This window comes from Equus przewalskii, chromosome 32 (genome assembly GCF_037783145.1).
Source record: "Equus przewalskii isolate Varuska chromosome 32, EquPr2, whole genome shotgun sequence".
In the NCBI taxonomy this organism is placed as follows: Eukaryota; Metazoa; Chordata; class Mammalia; order Perissodactyla; family Equidae; genus Equus; species Equus przewalskii.
In genome coordinates, this window is record NC_091862.1 from 7,752,051 (window position 1) to 7,772,480 (window position 20,430).

The window sequence follows — 20,430 nt, forward strand, 5'->3', positions numbered from 1 at the left end:
CACTGGCCTGGTTCCCTCCCTTCTGGCATTCTCCCACTGGGACCCCTCTCAGTACCAGTCACTGCAACCTCTTCTCTGGGGTGTCAGAAGGAGCCTCTCCCACTTCCCCCTTCTGCTTCAATTTTGATTGGAGGCGTTGTTGTAATTGCTAGCTTTGATCCTTTTCAATTAACTACTCAACTACTGGCTGCAATTCTCGTTAGGTAAAAGCTTCGATTGCTCTTTCCTGGTTGCTTAAGTGCGTTGAGTTGGACACCCACACAAGGAGGTAAATGCCTGGGGTCAAAGACCTTCTCTTTGCTTCTAGAATGTTTACCCTGGTGGCATTTCCTGTTGACTCCTGGCATCCAATGCTAAATCATAGGACTGTAATCTGAAACTCTTCACAAGTGATTTTCCCCTGAATAAACATCAGAAGGGCATTGCTTTCTCCCAGGCCTCCTTCGCCCTACTCACCGGCTCATACTTTCTGAGCAGGATCGCAGGCACCGAGTAGGTACCTGTGCCCTTTGGCAATGTTCTTAGTTAAATTAGAGGTTCCAAAGAATGTGTCCTTTGAAAGGAAATGGCACCACCATTTCCATGGAGCGAGGGGGTCAGAGCAACTCTGAGATCTGCCACCATCCCAGGCTGCTGGGGAGAGTGGGCAGGACAGACTGAAACAGGTGTTCATGTGGAGGGAGCCCCTGACAGACCTCATGGAGCCCCAGGACATGAGGGCTGAAGGCACCACCGCCGGCCCTGAGCCTGGGCAGCTGGAAAGCCCTGACATTCGATGCGCGATGGTACGGAGTGCAGGTAACTTGAATGACAGATGCCCCACCTCAAATGGGAGCAGCCCAGTTAGGCAGAAGATGGGGCTGCCTGGCAGTCGGCTGTGAAACTGTTGAGGGAAGGCCTGAGCCAGGCCCTGGCCCACAGCATTCAGAGCAACCACACAGGAAAGCAAATGAAACCTCAATTCATGTCAATATTTGTAAGTTGCAGGCAGTTACTTACACGGGAACATCCAACTAAAACATCAGCCAGTTATCATTCCACTAAAGGCAAAAGCTTTTTGAGTACCTACCATGTGTCGGCTATTGGAGCAAGGATGTGGGAGACAGATGAACAAGACTCAGGAGCTGCCTTGAGGATGTCACAAGGTAATTGACAAGACTTACTCCGTACTCTATAGGAATATGTGTTGAAGGACACAGTGGGTCCCAGCCTTCAAGGGGTTTGCAGTGTTAGTCCAGGCAGCCGGAAAGAGACCCTCTCCCACACTGTTGATTCAAGCATAAATTGGTGCGATCCTTTTGGAAGGCACTTTGGAAATATGCATAAAAATGTAAAATATGCATACTCTTCAATCCACAATTCTACTTCTTGGTGTACCTATGTTGGAAAAATACTTTCACCAATATTTTTTTATAACATGCATTTTCAAGGATGTTTATTGCAGTATTTGTCACAGGGACAAACAAGGGAAAGATGCTCATCAACAGCAGAATGGCTAAAGAAATCATGGTATAGTCACAGCACAAACTGCCTGCAGCTATGGTGCTAGCCTTTATGAAATCGCCACCCTGGTTCTTTTTGACCTAAAAAAATGGTAATTTCATATACTGAACAGAGGATGAGAGCTACCCCTGTGCCTCCGTTTCTTCAGCTTTAAAATGGGGTTAATAGTACTGCCCCCAGTCTCATAGGGTTAATGTGAGGATTTAATACAATAGCACACATAAAGCCCTTGAAACGGTGCCAGCACACGACCAGAGCCCAATAAATATTTGCTAATATCACTATGTATATGTATTAACATGGAAAGATCCAAAATACACCATTTGGAGAAAATAACTATATGTATATGTTTACAAAGGTTGATAAAGTATGAACTCATTTGTGAGGGGGAAAGCGTGTGTGTGTGTGTGTGTGTGTGTGTGTATCTGTCTGTCTGTGTCTGTGTTTGTGTGTGAATGCCTAGGAGCAGGGCTAGAAAGCTACCTTCCAAACAGAGGGAGTGGGGCTGGGGGAGGGGAGGAGGAGATGCCCTGTCATGGTTCATCAGGGTTCGAGAAGCAGAGCCAGGGCAGATATGCAGACACCTGAAAAGGGAGTGGCCTCAGGGAATTGACCTTATTCACCTGTGGGGCTGTCAAGCTCTCTGTAACGGTGTTGTCTCTGCAACTCATTGCGGAGTTTCAAGTCCCAGGAGGAAGTCAGGAGGGGGTGTGGATGTAAAACGGGGTGATCAAGAGGTTGGAACCCCCAAGCACAAGCTGCAGCCCTACGAGGACAGACTGAAACCCGGGTCAGTTCTTACTGCATCCTCCATGGATGGGGTGGGGGCCCTGCAGAAGCTGCGCCCTCAGTCAGGGAGCAGACACACACACCCGGCTCAGGAATCAGAGAAGCTGGAAGGGTACGGGAGATGGAGGAGCAGTTGCAAGCCCAGCTGCTGCTTAACGCTGAGGAGGTGAATCCGCAAATCAGCAACAACACATGTAAGCTACAAAATGGCAGGGCTTCCCTTCCATCTGTCAAATCTCGTAAGTGTGTCCCTTGTGGCCTCCCTTACCCAGAAACAAACAAGAAAGGGAATTCTGGGAAATGTAGTCCCACCCAGCCTGACACCTTACAAAGCCATCAAGGAAATTTTACGTTTTCCTCTATATACTTCTGGATCATTTGAATTCTTTTACAATATGACTATATAAATGAATTTCTTGTGAATAAAAAACCTGAAACACTTCGGGGGGAAGAAAGGAAAGAAACCTCTTCTACACAGCAAGATTGGTGTTCACTTGTATTGCTGACGGCCCGTCGAGATGAGTGAGAAGTTAGCCCCCTCTCCGCTGTCACCTGTCTGGTCCCGGCCACCATCACCTCACACTGGGCTCTTGCCATCGCCTCCTAACTGGCTTCCCTGCTTCTGCCCGACTCTTCCATTCTGTCCCCACTTCAGCCAGAATGATCTTTTCTAAATGCAAATTAGGTGCTGCTGTGTGCCTATTTTAAAACACTCCCGTGATTTCTCCTTGCCTTTATTGTGAAATCATCAATCATAACTCCTTACTCTGGTCCAGAAGTCACTGCTCTCTCTGTCTGTCTCTGTCTGTCTGTCTCTCTCCCTGCTCCTACCCTCTCTCCTTCAGTGGGCACAGAGCTTTGTGTGCTATAAAATAACTATGCGTGTAATGGTAATAGGCTGGCTACTCACTTGTGACCCGCTATGTGCAACATTATGCTAGGTGCCCTGGATGCATAATCAGATTGAATACCCAGAGCATCTCTACAAGATTTTCCTGCCCCCATTTTACAGACAAGGACACTGAGGCTTAAGGGACCTTGAGAAACATGCTGAGTCTCACAACCAGTGAGGGACCCACCAGGACTGGAGCCTGGCTGTGTCTGACCCCCTTGATCATGAGCACGGTATTCAGCAGCCACCCATCCTGTGAATAAGCTCTCCTCTCCCTGTCACCCGACTTGTGAGTCTGTAACTGTCTTCCTGCTGGACCGTCAGCTCCAGGAGGTAGGAACCTGACTCATACATTTGCTGTTACATCTCCAGGCCCTTGCATCGTGCTGTACACACTAGGTCGCCAAACAGCGTTTGTCAAAAGCATCAACGTGCCGGCACTGTGCCGGGTTCTGGAGTTAAGGCTAGAGTTAGGGGGCACCAATGCTGCAGTCCTTGCCTCAAGGGGCTTGTGTCCTATAAGGGGGGAGACAATCTCACGCTGTGTCCCAAGTGTGATAAATGCTCGGGAGGGTACTGGGGGGAGTAGAATTGGGTGCACGGCCTGGCCTTGGGCAGCTGGGAGTAGGGCACAGAGAGGCATCCGGAGGTATTTGCAGAGTGACAGCAGGATGCGGGTCACACGGAACCATTCAGCTTCATCTCGCTGACTCCCGTGTACTTCTGCTTTGGGGCTTATCTGTGCTCCGTGGTCATTACCAGAATAGATTGGTCCTGCCCATCCATCTCTTAGAGGAAATCAGGGCAGCAATAGAAACAGGTTTCTATCCAGTGGTAACAAACTGTCCCTTTGTCCCCACTAGCATGGCTGCTCTGCTAGGACAGGGCTGTGCTTCAGCCCTCCCTAAACATTTAATTTTCTTCCCCAACTTGCCACTTCTAGGTCCCACCAATGTCACTGCCTGTGGGACAACTCACTGGGGGCCTGGCGTGTTCTCCACTCCTAGGAATAGGTAGACACTTTTCAGTGTTGAGGAAGGGGACCTTTTTTAATGCTACTCATAGCTACCGGATGCCTGGATGTGTCGGTAACTTACTCGGTGCTCTGCACTTTAATTCTCATGAAACCCTGTGAGGCAATCCCATTCTAAAGATTAGGACACTGACATGCTGTGAGGTTCACTTGTCCAAAGACCCACAGTGCTTACCGCTTAGAAACCAGATGGCAATGCCTTCTAGAAAGTTCTGGTGCTCCAGTTCAAAAGCATCAGTCTCCAGCCTCGAGGAGAAAGGTTTTTCAGAGACAGCCAGTCAAGCCTTTAAAACATGAGGGTTGGCTAGAGTCTAGACCACACCTGCTTGTCTTTGTGTGTGTGTGTGTGTGTGTACAGGGCGGGTGACGAGTGAGTGAGTCCTCTACTAAACGTGTACCCCATTAACAGGTGATAAACAAGGGGTATGACCTTCACGGAGGATTCGCCCGTCCAGCTGCTGATCACCTTCAGCTTTCGTTTCATTTCACTAAAATTTCATTTTGAAGCTCCTACATTGCTATAGCTTTCATCACCATTTTCACAAGCTCCTAACAAGGATGTTGCAATAGTTTCAGTTAGGCCTCCGGGACACTGGCGCTAATTTATCCTTGCCCTCCAGGTGCTGGTGTTTCTGCTTCCTCGCACCACAGTTCTTCATTATTCCTGGTGCGCTCAAGTGTCTTAAATGGGAGAGAAAAATTGGGTATTTAGTGTTCTTTGATGGAGTTTATGAGTATCCCAATTAGTCATTTCCCAGGATATTAAGAATTCTGTACATCATATCACGTTGCCTTTCACAGCTCTGTAAACACAAGGGCATGAATTCTTGATGGATTCAGCCTTTCTGATGTATTTTTCCCCAAGGTACTTAATCAAGGAATGCAAGCCATTTGCCTTCGCCAAGCTTCCACTCCTGCCCTGGAGACCGTGGTGGAGTATTTCTCATTTTTCCTTCTTCGACACCCTTTCAAGGACCGGGGTCTGAGCTGAAATGATCCAGACTTTACTCCTAGAAGTTGCTTTCTGCCCCAGCTGGGAGGGCAGAGCCGTCCCCCTTGGTCATGAAGGGTGCGTGAAATAAACGTCTGTCTGTTGTTGTGGTTTGTTCCAGAGCTGGTGATGTTGCTGGAGTGGTGGTCGGGCACGGAGTGCATCATCCACACAGACCCCCGGGCCTACCCCAAGTATGGAAAGGAAAATGCCATCGTGGTTCTGAACCACAAGTTTGAGATTGACTTTCTCTGTGGTTGGAGCCTGGCCGAACGCTTTGGGGTTTTAGGGGTAAGTCAGACGCGCATTTACCCGCCTCGCACACTCTGATTTCTCTTGATCAACACCATAACTTGCCTTTTTGCTCTCAATCATTCAAGATTTGCAGAAGTGTTAACAGAGTTTCTACTTGATGAAAATTCTTAACCAACTGCTTTTCCTTCTTGCTTGGAATCAAAATGAACATCTTACGAGCAACAGTAATATTTATTCGGCAATGACTATGTGCTGGGCGGCATCTTACATACCATTAGTTCATTTAATCCTTACAGAAACACTTATGAGTATGTAATACACGCCCTCCCTTTTTTAAAAGCTGAGTTTAATCCGCTCAGGATCACACAGCTATTAAATGGATTTGGATTGGAGCTTGTCTAGTTTGAGGCCACTTCATATTCTTAATCTCTGTGCTCTGCTGTTTTCATGCTTACCAGGCAGGATTCACCTCTGAATTTTCATCTTTGTGGGCTTAAGTTGAATCCCTAAGCGAGAGATGGAATTGCAGAATTCAGATTAAATGTGAAATTCTGTTTTTCTCCAACTAGCTTGACTTCTTGTATGCCTTTGGGACCCGCTCTCTTTGCTTGACTTTTGTCGTCTTCAACACGTCGAGGTGTGTGAGGGCTGAGCCCGTATCAGGTAACTGACTCAAGTCGGGGCTCAGGTGTTCCAACAGGAATCACGCCGCGTATTGGCCCATAACAGGGGAAGGCTGTGACAGCTCGCACCAGAACTTGGGGATCATGTTTTGTACCTGGGAAGAACCCCCGCAGCTAAACAGGGGGGATCCTTACATCACATTATTTTTGGTGGCCCAGATAGACCAAATCACAGTGTTTGGAATGTAGAAGAGTGTAGACCATGGGGAGAAGATGGCACTACAAGTGTCCGTGGGTCTGATCCCCATCATGTCCAGTCCCTGATGAGCCCACGTGGTCTTGGAGTCAGCAACGACACTTTGGGTTCTGTTGACTCTGCCTGTTTGGGGAGATTCTTGGCTAAGCAGGACTAAGCAGCCTTGGGACACATTTTTATATTCTTTTAGGCATTCATGCATTTTTAAATTTGGGAAAAAGGATAGAGAAGGAAATGTGCTTAGAAACAAGCCCCATTAATGTCTTTAGGACAAATGACACTCATTATTAAGCAGTTAATCTACCAAAAGGCAACTAAGGCCTTGAGCAGTTTTGTTTTGTTTTGTTTTGTTTTTTGAGGAAGATTAGCCCTGAGTTAAAGATTGCTGCCAATCCTCCTTTATTTGCTGAGGAAGACTGGCCCTGAGCTCACATTCATGCCCATCTTCCTCTACTTTCTACGTGGGACGCCTACCACAGCATGGCTTGCCAAGCAATGCCATGTCTGTACCCAGGATCCGAACCAGCGAACCCAGGGCCGCCAAATCGGAACGTGCACACTCAACCACTGTGCCCCCAGGCCAGCCCCTTGAGCAGTTTTCTAAGAGATAGAAACCCTGAATTAAATCACAGTCGCTACATTAAGGCTTCTAGAAAACTAAATTGCCTGGGGGTGAATGCATCTGAAAGGATTTCTAGAAAAGTAAGAGGCCCTCCTGCCAACCGTTTTCTCCTTTGTTTTCCTATTTTTCCTTCCAGTACTGACTTGATATCTGCACGCCCACATGTGTGTGTTCGAATACATTTCCAGGAACAAAACCCCAAATCCTGGTATCTACCTTTCGCTGTGTTAGAGCCGGTAGGCAGAGATCTCAGCTACAGCCTGTGGTTTTATTCTCTGAGAGGAGGCTACCCCTTAAAATACCATAATCCTGACCCCATCGTGGACAGATGACTAATGACCGGGTTCTTCTTCCGTTACGGGAGACAGGGCACCTGGTGTCTTTGCATCTGGACTCCTAGAACACCAGTTCTGTGGCCTTAGAGCTGGACTTCCTGACATGCCAATGTCTTCCCGAATGCTGGTTCCCGAGTGCAGTTTAGGGGCAGCTGGTGATTTTCCAGGCTTCCCACGTGGCTTTTGGTGGTGTTCATGCTCGGAATGTGAAAATACACGTCGTTTGGGTGCTGGAGTCCCCGTGGTACAGCGACAAGTCTATTGGACTCGGAGGTGCTTTCCAGTTTCCGTGGTTGTACCCCTGGGTAGCTTTATGACCACGAGCTCTTTCTCTGTGATTATGCTGTTTCTAATGCTCATGATATGATTATTTACATTTTATAAATATACTCCCAGAGCCTTCGTGAGGGTAAATAATTTGCCCCAGGATGATAACTAGCAAGTCTGATTTCAGGGCTCTGCTCTTCTCTCTGGAAGGTGCTGGGAGGAAAAGCTGCAGGGGCCCCAGGGGCTCGAGATCTGCTCCAGAGATGGGGAGCCCTCCGTCAGAAAATGACCAGGGCCAAATGCAGGCAGGGACGGGACCAGGCTTCCAATTCCCTCCCAGCTCGTTGTCTGCGCAGGGCTCGTTCTGAGGTGTGAGGCTATCAGTACCTTCATCGGGCCAGGGATGGAGAAAGCCGGAGCTAAGGAAGCAGGGGCACGAACAGAGAGGCTCATGGAAACACAATGATGTCCAGAATCAACAGCGAGAGGTGGACTCTCCACTGTGCTGAGAGGAGAAGTAACACGTGGAGAGGGGACTCAAGACTGGGAGGGGACCCAGGACTGAGAGGGGACCCAGGACTGAGAGAGGACCCAGGACTGAGAGGGGCCCAGGACTGAGAGAGGACCCAGGACTGAGAGGGGACCCAGGACTGAGAGGGGCCCAGGACTGAGAGAGGACCCAGGACTGAGAGGGGACCCAGGACTGAGAGGGGACCCAGGACTGAGAGGGGACCCAGGACTGAGAGGGGCCCAGGACTGAGAGGGGCCCAGGACTGAGAGAGGACCCAGGACTGAAAGGGGAGGCTCCCACAGAATGGTAACTCCATCTCAGCACCATTTAGGGTTTTCCCACGGAGACTTTGAAATCCGTGCTGGCTTTACAAGTCTGAGCACAAGGATGAGAGCACCAATGACCTGGAATTTATTACACAGAAGGCCCATCCCCCAACAGCACAGGGCCTCATCTCCAACCTTGATTTCTTAATCGAATACCATATTTATCAGATTTCATTTATTACCGTTAAAAACCGAACAACTACTGTTGCGTGCAAAGGAGCATGAGCATTGCCACTTTATTTTGAGACTGTTGTCGGGAATTTAGCAGTTTTAGGAGATTCCACCTAGCGGTGAAGTAGGCAGGTCTCAAAACCTTCGCTTGGGATGGTGCATCTCCCATTCTCACTGGAACTTGAGGACCCTGCTCAGGGGGGCCTTCAGGTTTTCTGGATTCTTGCTAAAGTGCTTCCTGGAGCCCCTGAGTTCCCGCCAGAACTGGAGAGAGGGTGGAGAGGGGGCAGGAGGTGAACGGGGTCCCCATTCCTCCAAACATTGGAGAAACAGCCAGGGCTGTGGCCGTACAAATTCTGATGAAGCCGCGTGCTGGCGGAGAGTGGGCGCCTCCAGGAGAGGATGAGTGACCTAGTAGCGGGCTCCGGCCGGCTCAGGTGGAAGCTGCCAGACTGTTCTGTAGGTGGAATGTCCTCCCTTCATACAGCGAAGAGTTTACCACCAATGTGTGTCTCCTGGAGCAGCTGAGGTCCAGCAAGAGGGCACGACGCCAGACGAGCTCCCGGCCTCTTTCCAAAGTGAGCCATCCTTCCCGCTCCCCTGGAAAGAATGCGAAAGAGCATCCACTTCCAGGAACTGCTCAGTGGCACCTTTCGTCCTAAATGACCTTCAAAAGAAAATCACCTGCTTCGTCTCTTTTTTAAAATGGCACACGATGTTAAGACCCTCTGGAGCCTGGGAAGTGTGCTTTTTAGAGAAGAAGGGACCTATGGAAGGTTCCTGACTGGGCATTTTTTATCCTCCCATGTAACAGCCCAAGAAGAAGTGACTTTGAATAGAAGCAAGTAGAATTTGCAGACATTCTTGACAGTGGGGCTATTAAATGTGAAATCGGTTTTGGAGGGAAAGTGATGAGATTCTCTTAAAAAAGAAAAAAAAGAGGCTTTCAACTGTTGCCAAGCATCTGAGGCCCCGTGTGCTCCTTCCGGTGGCCTCTCCCCAGAGGCACAGGTTTCCCTCTGAGCTGGCATTTCACAGCAGAGCCGGGGCACCAAAGGCTCTGGTTATGATCTTTGAGGAACACAAGGACTCTTTCGTCCCTGGGGAGATGTGTGACCTTTGACAGTTGACAGCGTGTGTCACTAAAACACCAAACAAACCGGAGCATGCAATGCAAAGGGTCAAGGCTTCGACGCTTCAGGTCGCTGTTTACTTAGCTTTTTGCACCAGTAATACATGTACATGCTACTTCAAGGCGGCCCCGGAAGGTGACCTGAGATCATGTTTGTTGGGTCTTTGAGCAGCGCCAGGCCCCACTCAGCAGTCCATAAACAGGAGCAGAGACTGTCGATATTTATCTGCTGGGTGGGATGGCTTGGAGGGTAACCCGGAGGCCAGCTGGGAGATTTTTCTTCAGCCTTTTAAAGAAGCCATACTTAGCAGATATCTATGGCAGCATCGCAAGTCCCCAAACTTGATCCAACTAACACGTATTGTCTTAGTTTGTGTGGTCTGGGGGCCAGGCGCAGCTCAGCGGGGGGGACCCGGCAGGGGACTCACGGGAGGTTGCATCCATCACTTCTGTCACCTTCTGTTGGTTGGAAGTGAGTCGAGGAGCGCAGCTCACACTCCAGGAAAGTGGGGTGGGCTACACACTTAAATTCCAGGAGGTGAGGATCACTGGGGCCAGCGCAGAGGCTGCCTGCCACACCACAGCATGCCCATTAGTTTCAGACCTCACGTTTTCCATTTAGGGAACCTGTTACAGCTCAGCCTGAAGACAGATTGAATTTCTGTGGCATTCCTTCGTACAGGGAGAAGTAGAAGGAAGAGAGTAGAAATTATTATTCCTAAGCAGAGGGCACTCTGTCCAACGTCACTCGCATAGCTCCGTGCTGCCTTCTCAACGTGAGGACTTGTGATGACGATGACAGCCATGGATGCATCTTTAAAATATTTACCCAACACAAGTGCATTGTAGCTATTTCCTGGAGAAGACACTGTGTGGGTGCTGCGGAGATACAAAGATGGATTGAAAGATACAGTCCTTGTGCTCAGTGACTTTGTAATAAATAAAGAGAGGTGAGGAAGGGACTTCCATAGCAGCCCCACGATGCAGGGGCTTTGAGAGAGCCACAGGAAAGAGCGGACTGTCCACTTGGGGCCGCAGGAGTGGGCAGGCATGGGTGAGACCCAGTGTGTTTAACCTCAGACCAGTCAGCTGTCCAGCAGCATCCTGGGGGTCCTCTGTTGTTCTGAGTGTCACTCCATTGGGGTCCCAGAGGTCCCAGGGGAGAAACGGGGGCCACCATGGTAAAGGTGGAATTTGGGGGGACAAGTTTTGGCAATTGGGGCAGCTCTGTTGACCAACCTGCAGGGAAGAATTTCAGTATTTTAACAACTGGTGTAACATTTCGGGATTTACCAGCACACTGACCATTGGCTCCCAGGAATAGAGAAGGCTTCCAGAAGGTGATGACGTTGGAACAAGGCCTTGGAGAATGGCATGATTTTAGGAGAGATGAGAAAGCCAGGTGAAGGGGTACTTCTGAGGCCAGGGAGGGAGATGGGAAGAAGGCTGAAGGGAGGTCAAGAGTGGTACACCCACTCAGTGAGGACACAGCCAGTCACCATGGTCCTGGGCTGTGCAGACAGATCCTTCTCCATCTGGGTCTGGCCAAGTGTGCACGTTTGCCCTCCCACACAGCCTCATTTCGCTGGCCACCAGCTCTGTGTCTCAAGGTCACTCTGGGGTGATTTTGGAGTTGCTGAACCAAATCAGAAGGAAAGGTCTGGGCGTCGATGCTGCCGTCTTGCTGTACTTGCCTGGGCAGACGTAGCGGTCGGCACGGCTCTCAGTAAGACGACTCACGGATGACATAAAACCCTAGCAAGTCACTCAGGAGCTGAAACAAGAACTGAACCCAAACTGTGGGTGTTCCAACTTGATTTTGCCATGACGCTTCTGGTCATTAACATTAAAGACGGTTCCTTCTATAAAAGACCACACATCGCTGAAAACCCACATTTCTTCAACTTTGATTATAAAGGGCCCACGTTTCTAATTGTAATCTTTCTGCAGGAAAAATGTTGACGCAGATTTCTTTAGAAAGTCTACATGAATGTTGTTTCCTATAAACCTCCATCCATGGAAACATTCCCCCAAATGGTAATTTCCTGTGTTTTATTTTTGAACATGTAAAACTTAGCAAAAACATGGATGCTCTGAAAGATGAATCTACGCCTTCTGTGCTCAGGTATCAAGAACAATTCTTTCTTTTTCTCTCTACTTACTCCAGAACAGTTCTCTGATAAAGTAGCAGGGGAGAAATAGATGTGTAGGCAGAAAAACCCAAAACACAAAAAACAAACCCAACGGCTTAGAGTCCTCCAGATGTGGACCTGAATCCTGGCTCCTGAGTTGACCCGCTCTGTGACCTTGGCGAGGTTATCTGACTTTTCTGAACCTCAGTTAATAATTCCCATTTCGTGGTGGTGTAAGGGTTTAATGAATAGATAGGATATAGGAATATACGTTTGGCTTTAATGAATAGATGGATGTAAGGGTTTAATGATTATAGTGAAATATCTAGTTGGCGTGCCTCGTGCAAAGTTGGCATGCCATAATTCTTAGTTCCCTGGACTCTAATTAGTTTCCCTTCATTTGTATTTTCTTATTATGAAAAGTAGGGTAAAGTGTGGAGGACAGAAGGGAGATCGAATCCTGGGTCCTTCATACGCACGTGTCAAGTTCCCTTTGGCTGCAGAGAGACAAGAAGTATCTAGATGCGGAGAAGGGTTTTCTGTTTTCCTTTCCAACAGATACACCTGCAGCTGTGGTTTTGTGAGCTGACGGGGTGGTTTTGCACAACCCTTAACACCGCGACCACATGGGCATGCAGGAGAGCTCCCCCCTCCACCCGTGCCCTCACAGGTCCATCAGCAGCTCTGTCACATGGCCCTCCGGGCACCACCCACTGCACTGGGAGTGGGCAGGGACGCCCCGTTTTCCTCTAAGTACTCAGCAGTTAGGCCAGGTGTGCTGGGATCTGGATTATACAGACAGGGAACCCAAGAGAATGGCGGCGGGGTGAAATCCCGTACGACTCAGGGAGCCAGGTGAGTCACTGGTCAAGGAAGGAAGTCAGCAGCTCACGGGAAATACAACTGCACATTGAGTTCGTAACTGAATATACTGCTGGAGATGTTAGCGTGCACTTTATTTTTAAAAGAGTAGTCCTGAGGTAGACATAAGAAAGTCTTCTTTTTACTGAACAGAAACCTCTGGCAATGTCTTTAACAAGCCAAAGTCTGGGGCCTGACTGGTGGCAGAGTGGTTAAGTTCGTGCACTCTGCTTCGGCAGCCCAGGGTTCGCAGATCCCAGGCGTGGACCTACACATCGCTCATCAAGCTACACTTGATGGTGTGCCACATGTGAAAAAATAGAGGAAGACTGGCACAGATGTTAGCTCAGGGCCAATCGTCCTCACCGAAAGAAAAACCAAGCCAAAGTCGGATCACACTGACTGACTGGAAATCCCGTTATACAACCTTAAGCAAACTACAAAAGCCTGTGGATTTGCTCTGGGAACTGACTCTGTGTTGCCCCACAACTGCTCTGTCTGTGTCACATCCATCTGCTACCAGCTCCGGGCCCTTCCATGCCCCCGTCTTCCTGTGCTTCCTTCACTGTTTTGATCAAATACCCACTGGCTGGAAGGTGCTGGGTCCAAGCAAACGGCTCCCGTTACCTTCTGCCCTTGAGGAATCCTGTTCCCCACCCCCAACGCCTGCCTCTGGAATGCCTTCTGCTCTGTCTCCCTATCTGCCCAGGCCTAGGGCCACCTCAGAAGGACTCAGGCTGGCCTTTCAGAACAGAGGCTGGGAAGGGGCCACTAGGGTCTGTGCCCGCAAAGGGGGTTACAGGGCCTTGTGCAAGGAGCTCCTCTCGTAGCTGTTTCCTCCTGGAGCCCTGATCCCACGGCCCTGCGTCAGCTATGATAAATACCCCACATCCAAGAACCTCGGCATTTGTCCCCAACCCCTTCATCTCCCTACATCTTCGTCTGCACACCCGTCAAACCAAGAAGAGTTTGGGGCTTGGTAAGAGAAGGATGTCGGCCAGGTGGGGGAAGCTGTGGTCAAGAGCCAACGAGCTCTGAGATTCTGCTTGACTTTGACAAATAACACATGGGTATTTCCAGTCTAAGAGAGGAATTCCCAGAGAGAGCTTTCGTTTCATGTTTGTTGTATGCATTTCTCCTGTGGCTGTGACTAAATCGTGGAAGAGTGTTCATTTGTCTGGGAACTCTCTTGAGATCTTTCTGGAAGGGTAAGTTCCCAGCAGTTGCCTCTTTAGCATCAGAGAAGGAAGAAAGGAACGCAATATAAGCAGAACGAGGCCACATGTGTGTTACCCTAGTTGACACAAATTGAGGCTCTCATCTTTTGACACACACACACACCTGGTTTGGTATTTTGAGCTCCAGTCTTATCTCCCGCATTTTACTGAGGCTAGAGATTTCACTTTCAGAGACACACTCTCGTCCCATCTTCCCTTTCTTGGCCCCATCTCTTGTGCTGGAGAGCATGTCTGTTCAGCAACTTATTTGCAGAGTTTTAGTGTCCGAAGTAGCATCGAAATTGCTAGCTTTCTGCTTCACTCTTCCCACTAGACTTTGAGACCTCAAGGTCATGGATAAGTATATCCATCTTTGTGCTCCCGGCGCCTGGCACAAAGGAGGTATTTCACAAATATCTGTTGCATGGGCAGAACAGTTTTGAGGTTAAAGTTCACACATCACACATCGAAACAGAGACTGAGCTGTTGGTGGACTTGCTAGTCTTCTGTTGTGATGGGGCTGGACAGCGTGGCTGGTCACCAATCTTAAACATCTGCAACGGGGTCTCGAGCTCACAGTCAAGAAATAATTCAAAAGGTTAAAGTGTGGACATTTTAGCCTGCTTATTATGAAAATCTTACTTGTTTTTGAAGTTCCACTTATGATACCCCATTCAGGTAGTTTATATATTTAGTAGAAATTAGTGACTGTGAGTGAACCCAAATGAGTGATGGGTGACCATCCTGGTAAACCTTCAGGGATGGGCCTACGTTTGGAAGCTGGGAAGAGAGATTTATGCAAACAACGCCTTGACCACAGACATCTTTTGTTCTCTGCTGGTCCCTACGGAGCGGTTAGAGGAGGCGGGTGGGCAGGTGACTGAAGAGGATGCCTTACAGGTTCCAGCCATCCTGCAGACCCAGCATCAACACTTAATTTCATCCTATCAACTGGCAGGTGGCCGTGTTGGGAAAAACCTTAACTAGAAAGTCCTGATTCTGCTCCTGTGTCACCACTGGGGCTGCGGAGCCAAGGGACATGAGGCAAGAGCCACGCCATCTCAGGGTTGGAACCCAGTGCCTCCTTAAGCAGTTCTTTCTAGCACCAGATGGTCTGCGCACTGGGGGTGACTGGAGGTGCCAACTTCGGGATTCAGGCGGCTGGCTGCTTGTCTGAGCATTGGGTGGTCCTCACTCTGATTATGGGCTGCTTGATTAGACTGGTTAGGCAGCTGCGATAAGACAATTCTTCTCTCTCTCTCTGTGTCTCTCTCTCTCACACACACACACACACACACACACACACTCGAAAGTTACATAAACTCTTAACCATAGCATGTGACAGAATGGCAGCGTCTAGAAAACGACCAGGCGGTACATTACAGCTCCCTGCAGTTGTGGGTCACTCTGTGCTCCCTGTGAGCATTTTTGATTTTCTAGACACGCTTTTGTCTAGATGGGTCTGTTGATAAAACTAACTCATCAGTAAATCCCCTCAAGTCTGTCTTCACAATAAATTCAGAATCAATGAAATCGGTATCTTTTCTTGTACTTAAAGGCATTCCCATCCCCACAGAGAAACCTTTGCTCTGCCTGGGAGAGTCACGGTATCGATAGCATATTGATTTTCCCGGAGGGCTGTGAGCACATGGGAATCGTAAGTTTCCAGGCTCTTGGTCATAAATGAGTTAACTCTGTAAGTCTCTTAGCGCCATACCCATCAGGGCATGCTTTGATAACTGTAACCTATTGTTATCACTATCTGCTAAAGCCTGGCTTAGAAAATGGGGTGAATTGAAAGAGACAGTCAGCCACTGTGCTCACGTGGTGGTGATATTAATAGCTACACATTATTCAACCCCTGTGTGTCAGGTTCTCAACTCTGTGCTTTTGTATATGCTTCCATATGTTATTAAATCTTGACAGCAACACTTTGAGGTAAGTATTACTTTCCTCATAATACAGCCAGGAACAAATAAGGCTCAGAAAGGTTAAGTATCGGGACCAAAATCACACAGCTAGGCCACAGTAGGCCCTGGTTAAAAGCAGGACTGTCTGATTTCACAGCTTTCCACGAGGTCCTATTGTCCCTGCCAAGGAAAGGAAATCGAGTGCAGTGTCTTTGATTTGGAAGATAAAAGTTTCTCCTTTAATATTTTAAAACATTTCTTATATCAAGTAAACGTGATCAACATCAAGGCCTAGACCTGTGGACAGCATCCCGAATTTTAAGGTTGAAAGATGTCATAATTCAGCATAAACACAGAAATCTCTTCTCTTCCTTTTGATCATCAGAAACAAACAGGCTGCTTTTAATTCAGAGCCTCACTTACGTTCCAGAAGCAAATGGTCAAAAATGTGCTGAAGTCAGTCACTTCTGAAAAGTGGCATTATTAGAGGGACATGGCAAAGTATTTTCCTGATTAGGAAGAAATACAGGAAAATCTACTAAAATTTAAAAATCACTCCCAAGCTGGCCACCCAGCTATAGCTACCGTTATTTTTTTCTGTTTTACTCTTTTCCGTAGAGTCACAATCAGACTGTGGACTCAGCTTTGATTCCAGATCTTTTAAAAATTTCATATTATATAATAAGCATTTCCCTAGCCATTAACTATTCAGAGAAAACAAATATTAGTGGCTCTAAATGAAAGGCTGACAAACTTTGCAACTGACCAGATGGTGAATATTTTAGGCTTTGTGGACCATTAGCCTCTGTCACAACTATTCAGCTCAGCTGTTGCAGCCTGAAAGCAGCCGTAGGCAATGCGTACGTGAAAGAGTGGCTGTGTTCCGATAAAACTTTATTTATAAAAACAGGTAGCAGGGGCTGGCCTGGTGGTGTAGTGGTTAAGTTCACATGCTCCACTTCGGTGGCCCCGAGGCTCACAGATTTCGATCCCGGGCACAGACCTCGCACCACTCATCAAGCCACACTGTGGCAGCACCCCACATAAAATAGAGGCAGATTGGCACTGATGTTAGCTCAGCGATAATCTTCCTCAAACAAAAAGAGGAAGATTGGCAGAAGATGTTAACTCAGGGCTAATCTTCCTCACCAAAAAAAAAAAAAAAAAAAGACAGGTAGCAGAGCAGATTTGGCGCATGGGCTCCAATTTGCTGAGACCTGCTCTATAGCATGACATTATTTACTGTACGGCGTAGAGTATACACCATAATTCATCAAACTCTTCTACTGTGGGACATTCGAATGGTTTTCAGTGCTCTAACACAGTAAGATGGCAATGGACATATAGACTCTGAGGTCCCCTCCTTTGGTCTGCACATGGATCCCACATCACCGTCGAAGTGGCCACTTCCTTTTAGCAGCAGGCCATCCAAGGCCAACCACTAAGAGCCTCTTGGGGCTTGTGGGATGGAACCATTAATAGGAAGTGCCTCTGAGAGGACCTTTCCCACCAGATAGCTGTGATGACCACACGGGACCACTGCCTTCCCAGAGCCAACGCTGCTCTTCTAGAGGACATGACCCACCTCTCAGCTATGGATCAGATCGTCCTTTATGACTCCTTCATATTGCTATGAATTACTTTTTGGAATGAGTTCAGGAATATAAAGTTTTTTTAGGGCCAGACCGGGTGGCCTAGTGGTTGAGTCCAGCACGTTCTGCTTTGGCGGCCAGGGTTCGGTTCCTGGGCGTGGACCTACACCACTGTCTGCCAGTGGCCATCCTGTGGCGGCGACTCAAATGCGAAAAGAGGAAGATTGGGGACCAGCCCAGTGACGCAGTGGTTAAGTTTGTGCTCTCTGCTTTGGTGGCCTGGGGTTCGCCGGTTTGGATCCCGGGTGTGGACATGGCACTGCTTATCAAGCCATGCTGTGGCAGGCGTCCCACATATAAAGTGGAGGAAGATGGGCACGGTTGTTAGCTCAGGGCCAATCTTCCTCAGCAAAAAGAGGAGGATTGGCAGCAGACGTTAGCTCAGGGCTAATCTTCTTCAGAAAAAAAAAAAAGTTTTAAAAAATGGTCCTAATCTACCAAGAAGACAAGTTGAGTTCATTGGTAAAGATTTTTTGTTTTGTTTTCATCTCAAAGGCTGTGAATAGGGAGGTGACTAAAGTACAGGAAGCAGAGGACATGAGCACATTCCTGCTGACAGGAGGGCCAGGGGGAGGGGGCCTCCCACAGCCTGAAACCCGCCAGTGGACACCCAGTGGAGGGGCTTTAAATGGCTCCTATGGGGAGAGTGGTGATCCCCAGGCGATTTGTTCTCATGCTTTTGAGTGACAGGCATTTCCTTCTCATTTATAGCGTGAGGGGGCAGCCGTCAGGATAATTAACTCACCCTCTTAGGACACTGAAGTAACCCCGTGTTGCAAAGAAAGAAGCTGAATTCAGGAGAGATTTTTAACAGTAACGTGACTGGCGCTCTGTCATGGCACTTCTTGAGGCCGTAGCCAGCTCGAGATGGACAGAAACCCTGATTCCAGGGGCTTCTGCCATGAAGACATTCTATTGCCTCTGACCACAGCACGGCTGCAGCCAGATGCCTCCTGGGTTGGCGCAGGGTCCCCAGTGGCCTCGGCATTCTAGGCTGTTGTCTCTGGGTCACCACAGGATGCTCAAAGCCGTGACACACTGAGCAACCGTGCTCCTGGAGGAAAAGCAGCTGGGCCTCCTGGCTGTCTCTCTTTTTCTCAGGGAGCAATACTTCCCCAGAAGCCCCAGCAATATGCATCCCCAGTGGACCTCTGAGTCACCTGGGCCAGAACTGGGTCATATGCCCACACTAAGCTAAGGGGTCCGGGGGAACCCCAGGCTGGGCTGGCATCACTCAGGGTCACCCCTGGTGCCTGAGTATGTTGCCTTTCGAACAGAATGGAGAGTCTGTAAATGAAAGAGGAGGGGATACAGCCATTGCAAGGTGGCCAGCGTCTGGCCCAGGAATTTGAAGTTCATTGACGTTTATCATGCATGGACTTTGGCCTCCGACAAAATTCTAAACTCCTGAATTCTAAATTCTCAGCTTCCCCAGCTGATAGCTGTGTGATTCTGGGCAAGTTACTTAACATCTCTGAGCCTCAGTTTGATCATCTGTACAATTGGGTACCTATTCCTATTGAACAGGATTTCTGTGGGGTGCACAGCCTGTGGCACATGATAAGCCCTCACCCCATGCACGAGGAGTCCTCTGATCCACGGGGACTTGCCTCTGGGCCTCCTGGGTTCAGGGGCATACCCCGACCCTAGTCACCAGGAGATCAGCTAAGGCCACCCCGACCGTCCACGTCACCGCCTCTCACATCTGTGCCATTGATTGACTAATGATGGTTATTTCGAGGAGTGTCCTGACCAATCCCAAAATTAAGAGCGACAAATATAGAACCCAAACCCACTAGATCAAAGGCTGTTCTGGTGTCTCCCCCACCCCCCACTGCGCTGAATCCCCGGTTGTCCCTGGTCCAGCCCCACCCCCCCACCCCCGTACAGCCTGGCTCGGCTGGTTAATGGTCCCTGCTGAGCAGCACCGGGGGTTCAGCCCGCTGGTGGGCCAAGTCCTTCCTCTTGAGCAGCCTCGGGCCATCTCTGGCAGGTGCGCAAGCCCCACTTTCAGCCTTAGGGCTGAGCCGGCGAGGGGACAGGTGGAGGGCTCCCAACGTGAGCTGGGGATCTGAGCCTGACTCCCGGCCCCATCATCTCCCCGGCCACACGATCCAGAGAACCTTCTGCGGCCCCTTTCCTAGCCTGAAAGGAGAGCATTGCCGCCCCTGCCTGCAGATTCGGCAAGTTTGGCTTGAGTGAGATCTAGGGGAGTTTGGTAAACTGGTGTCACCCCCCTGCGTGATGGGCTTAGTGAGCAGAAGTGACGGTGACCACCTGGAGACATCTGGAGGGTGACCTGAGCATCTCCAAGACCCTTAAATGCCCCTGGCTCTTCCTGGTGCCTGCCCTCCTCTATTGAGACCCAGGCTGCCTCCCTCCCCACCCCAACATAGGACAGACTCAGCACAACCTTGACCCCTCGCTGACCAGTACGGAGGCTCCAGGGTCAGTGGCTTCTTGCTTCACAGTGTTCCAGAACTGTCCGCTTTGGCCTTTGGAGAGCACATTTTCTTTTTCTAGTAACATCTCCAACAGCCACGGGGGAGGGCCCTCTTATCCCGCTCACGGAGCCCGGGCCCCTCCTCTGTTTCAGGGCTCCAAAGTCCTGGCCAAGAAGGAGCTGGCCTACGTGCCCATCATTGGCTGGATGTGGTACTTCACCGAGATGGTCTTCTGCACGCGCAAGTGGGAGCAGGACCGCAAGACCGTCGCCAAGAGCCTGCTGCACCTCCGGGATTACCCCGAGAAGTACTTTGTACGTAAGGCCCACACCAGCCCCGATGCACGCCCGCCCAGACAGCCCGACATGCCGCCCGCGGCCCTGCCAGCCTGCCCGCGGCCTGCCACGCTGTGCACACGCGGCCTTGGTCCTGCCCTCTGAACTTACTGGGGAAGAAAGAAATCCCAGGGTGCTCCTGTCACTCACACCCACACATTCACACTCAGGAT

At 49.4% G+C, this 20,430-nt stretch overlaps 1 protein-coding gene across 3 annotated transcripts in view; it reads left to right on the forward strand.

The window, feature by feature from the left end:
• AGPAT4 (1-acylglycerol-3-phosphate O-acyltransferase 4) overlaps positions 1-20,430 on the forward strand; it is a 123,735-nt gene that overhangs the window by 88,641 nt on the left and 14,664 nt on the right. For 2 of the 3 annotated variants that reach the window (XM_008528163.2, XM_070603206.1), the window contains exons 3-4: positions 5,330-5,499; positions 20,075-20,236. In XM_008528163.2, the coding sequence (XP_008526385.1) occupies positions 5,330-5,499; positions 20,075-20,236 (332 nt within the window). Of the gene's footprint in view, positions 1-909; positions 1,146-5,329; positions 5,500-20,074; positions 20,237-20,430 lie in introns of those variants that run through there. The other variant, XM_070603205.1, reaches the window with a different exon arrangement.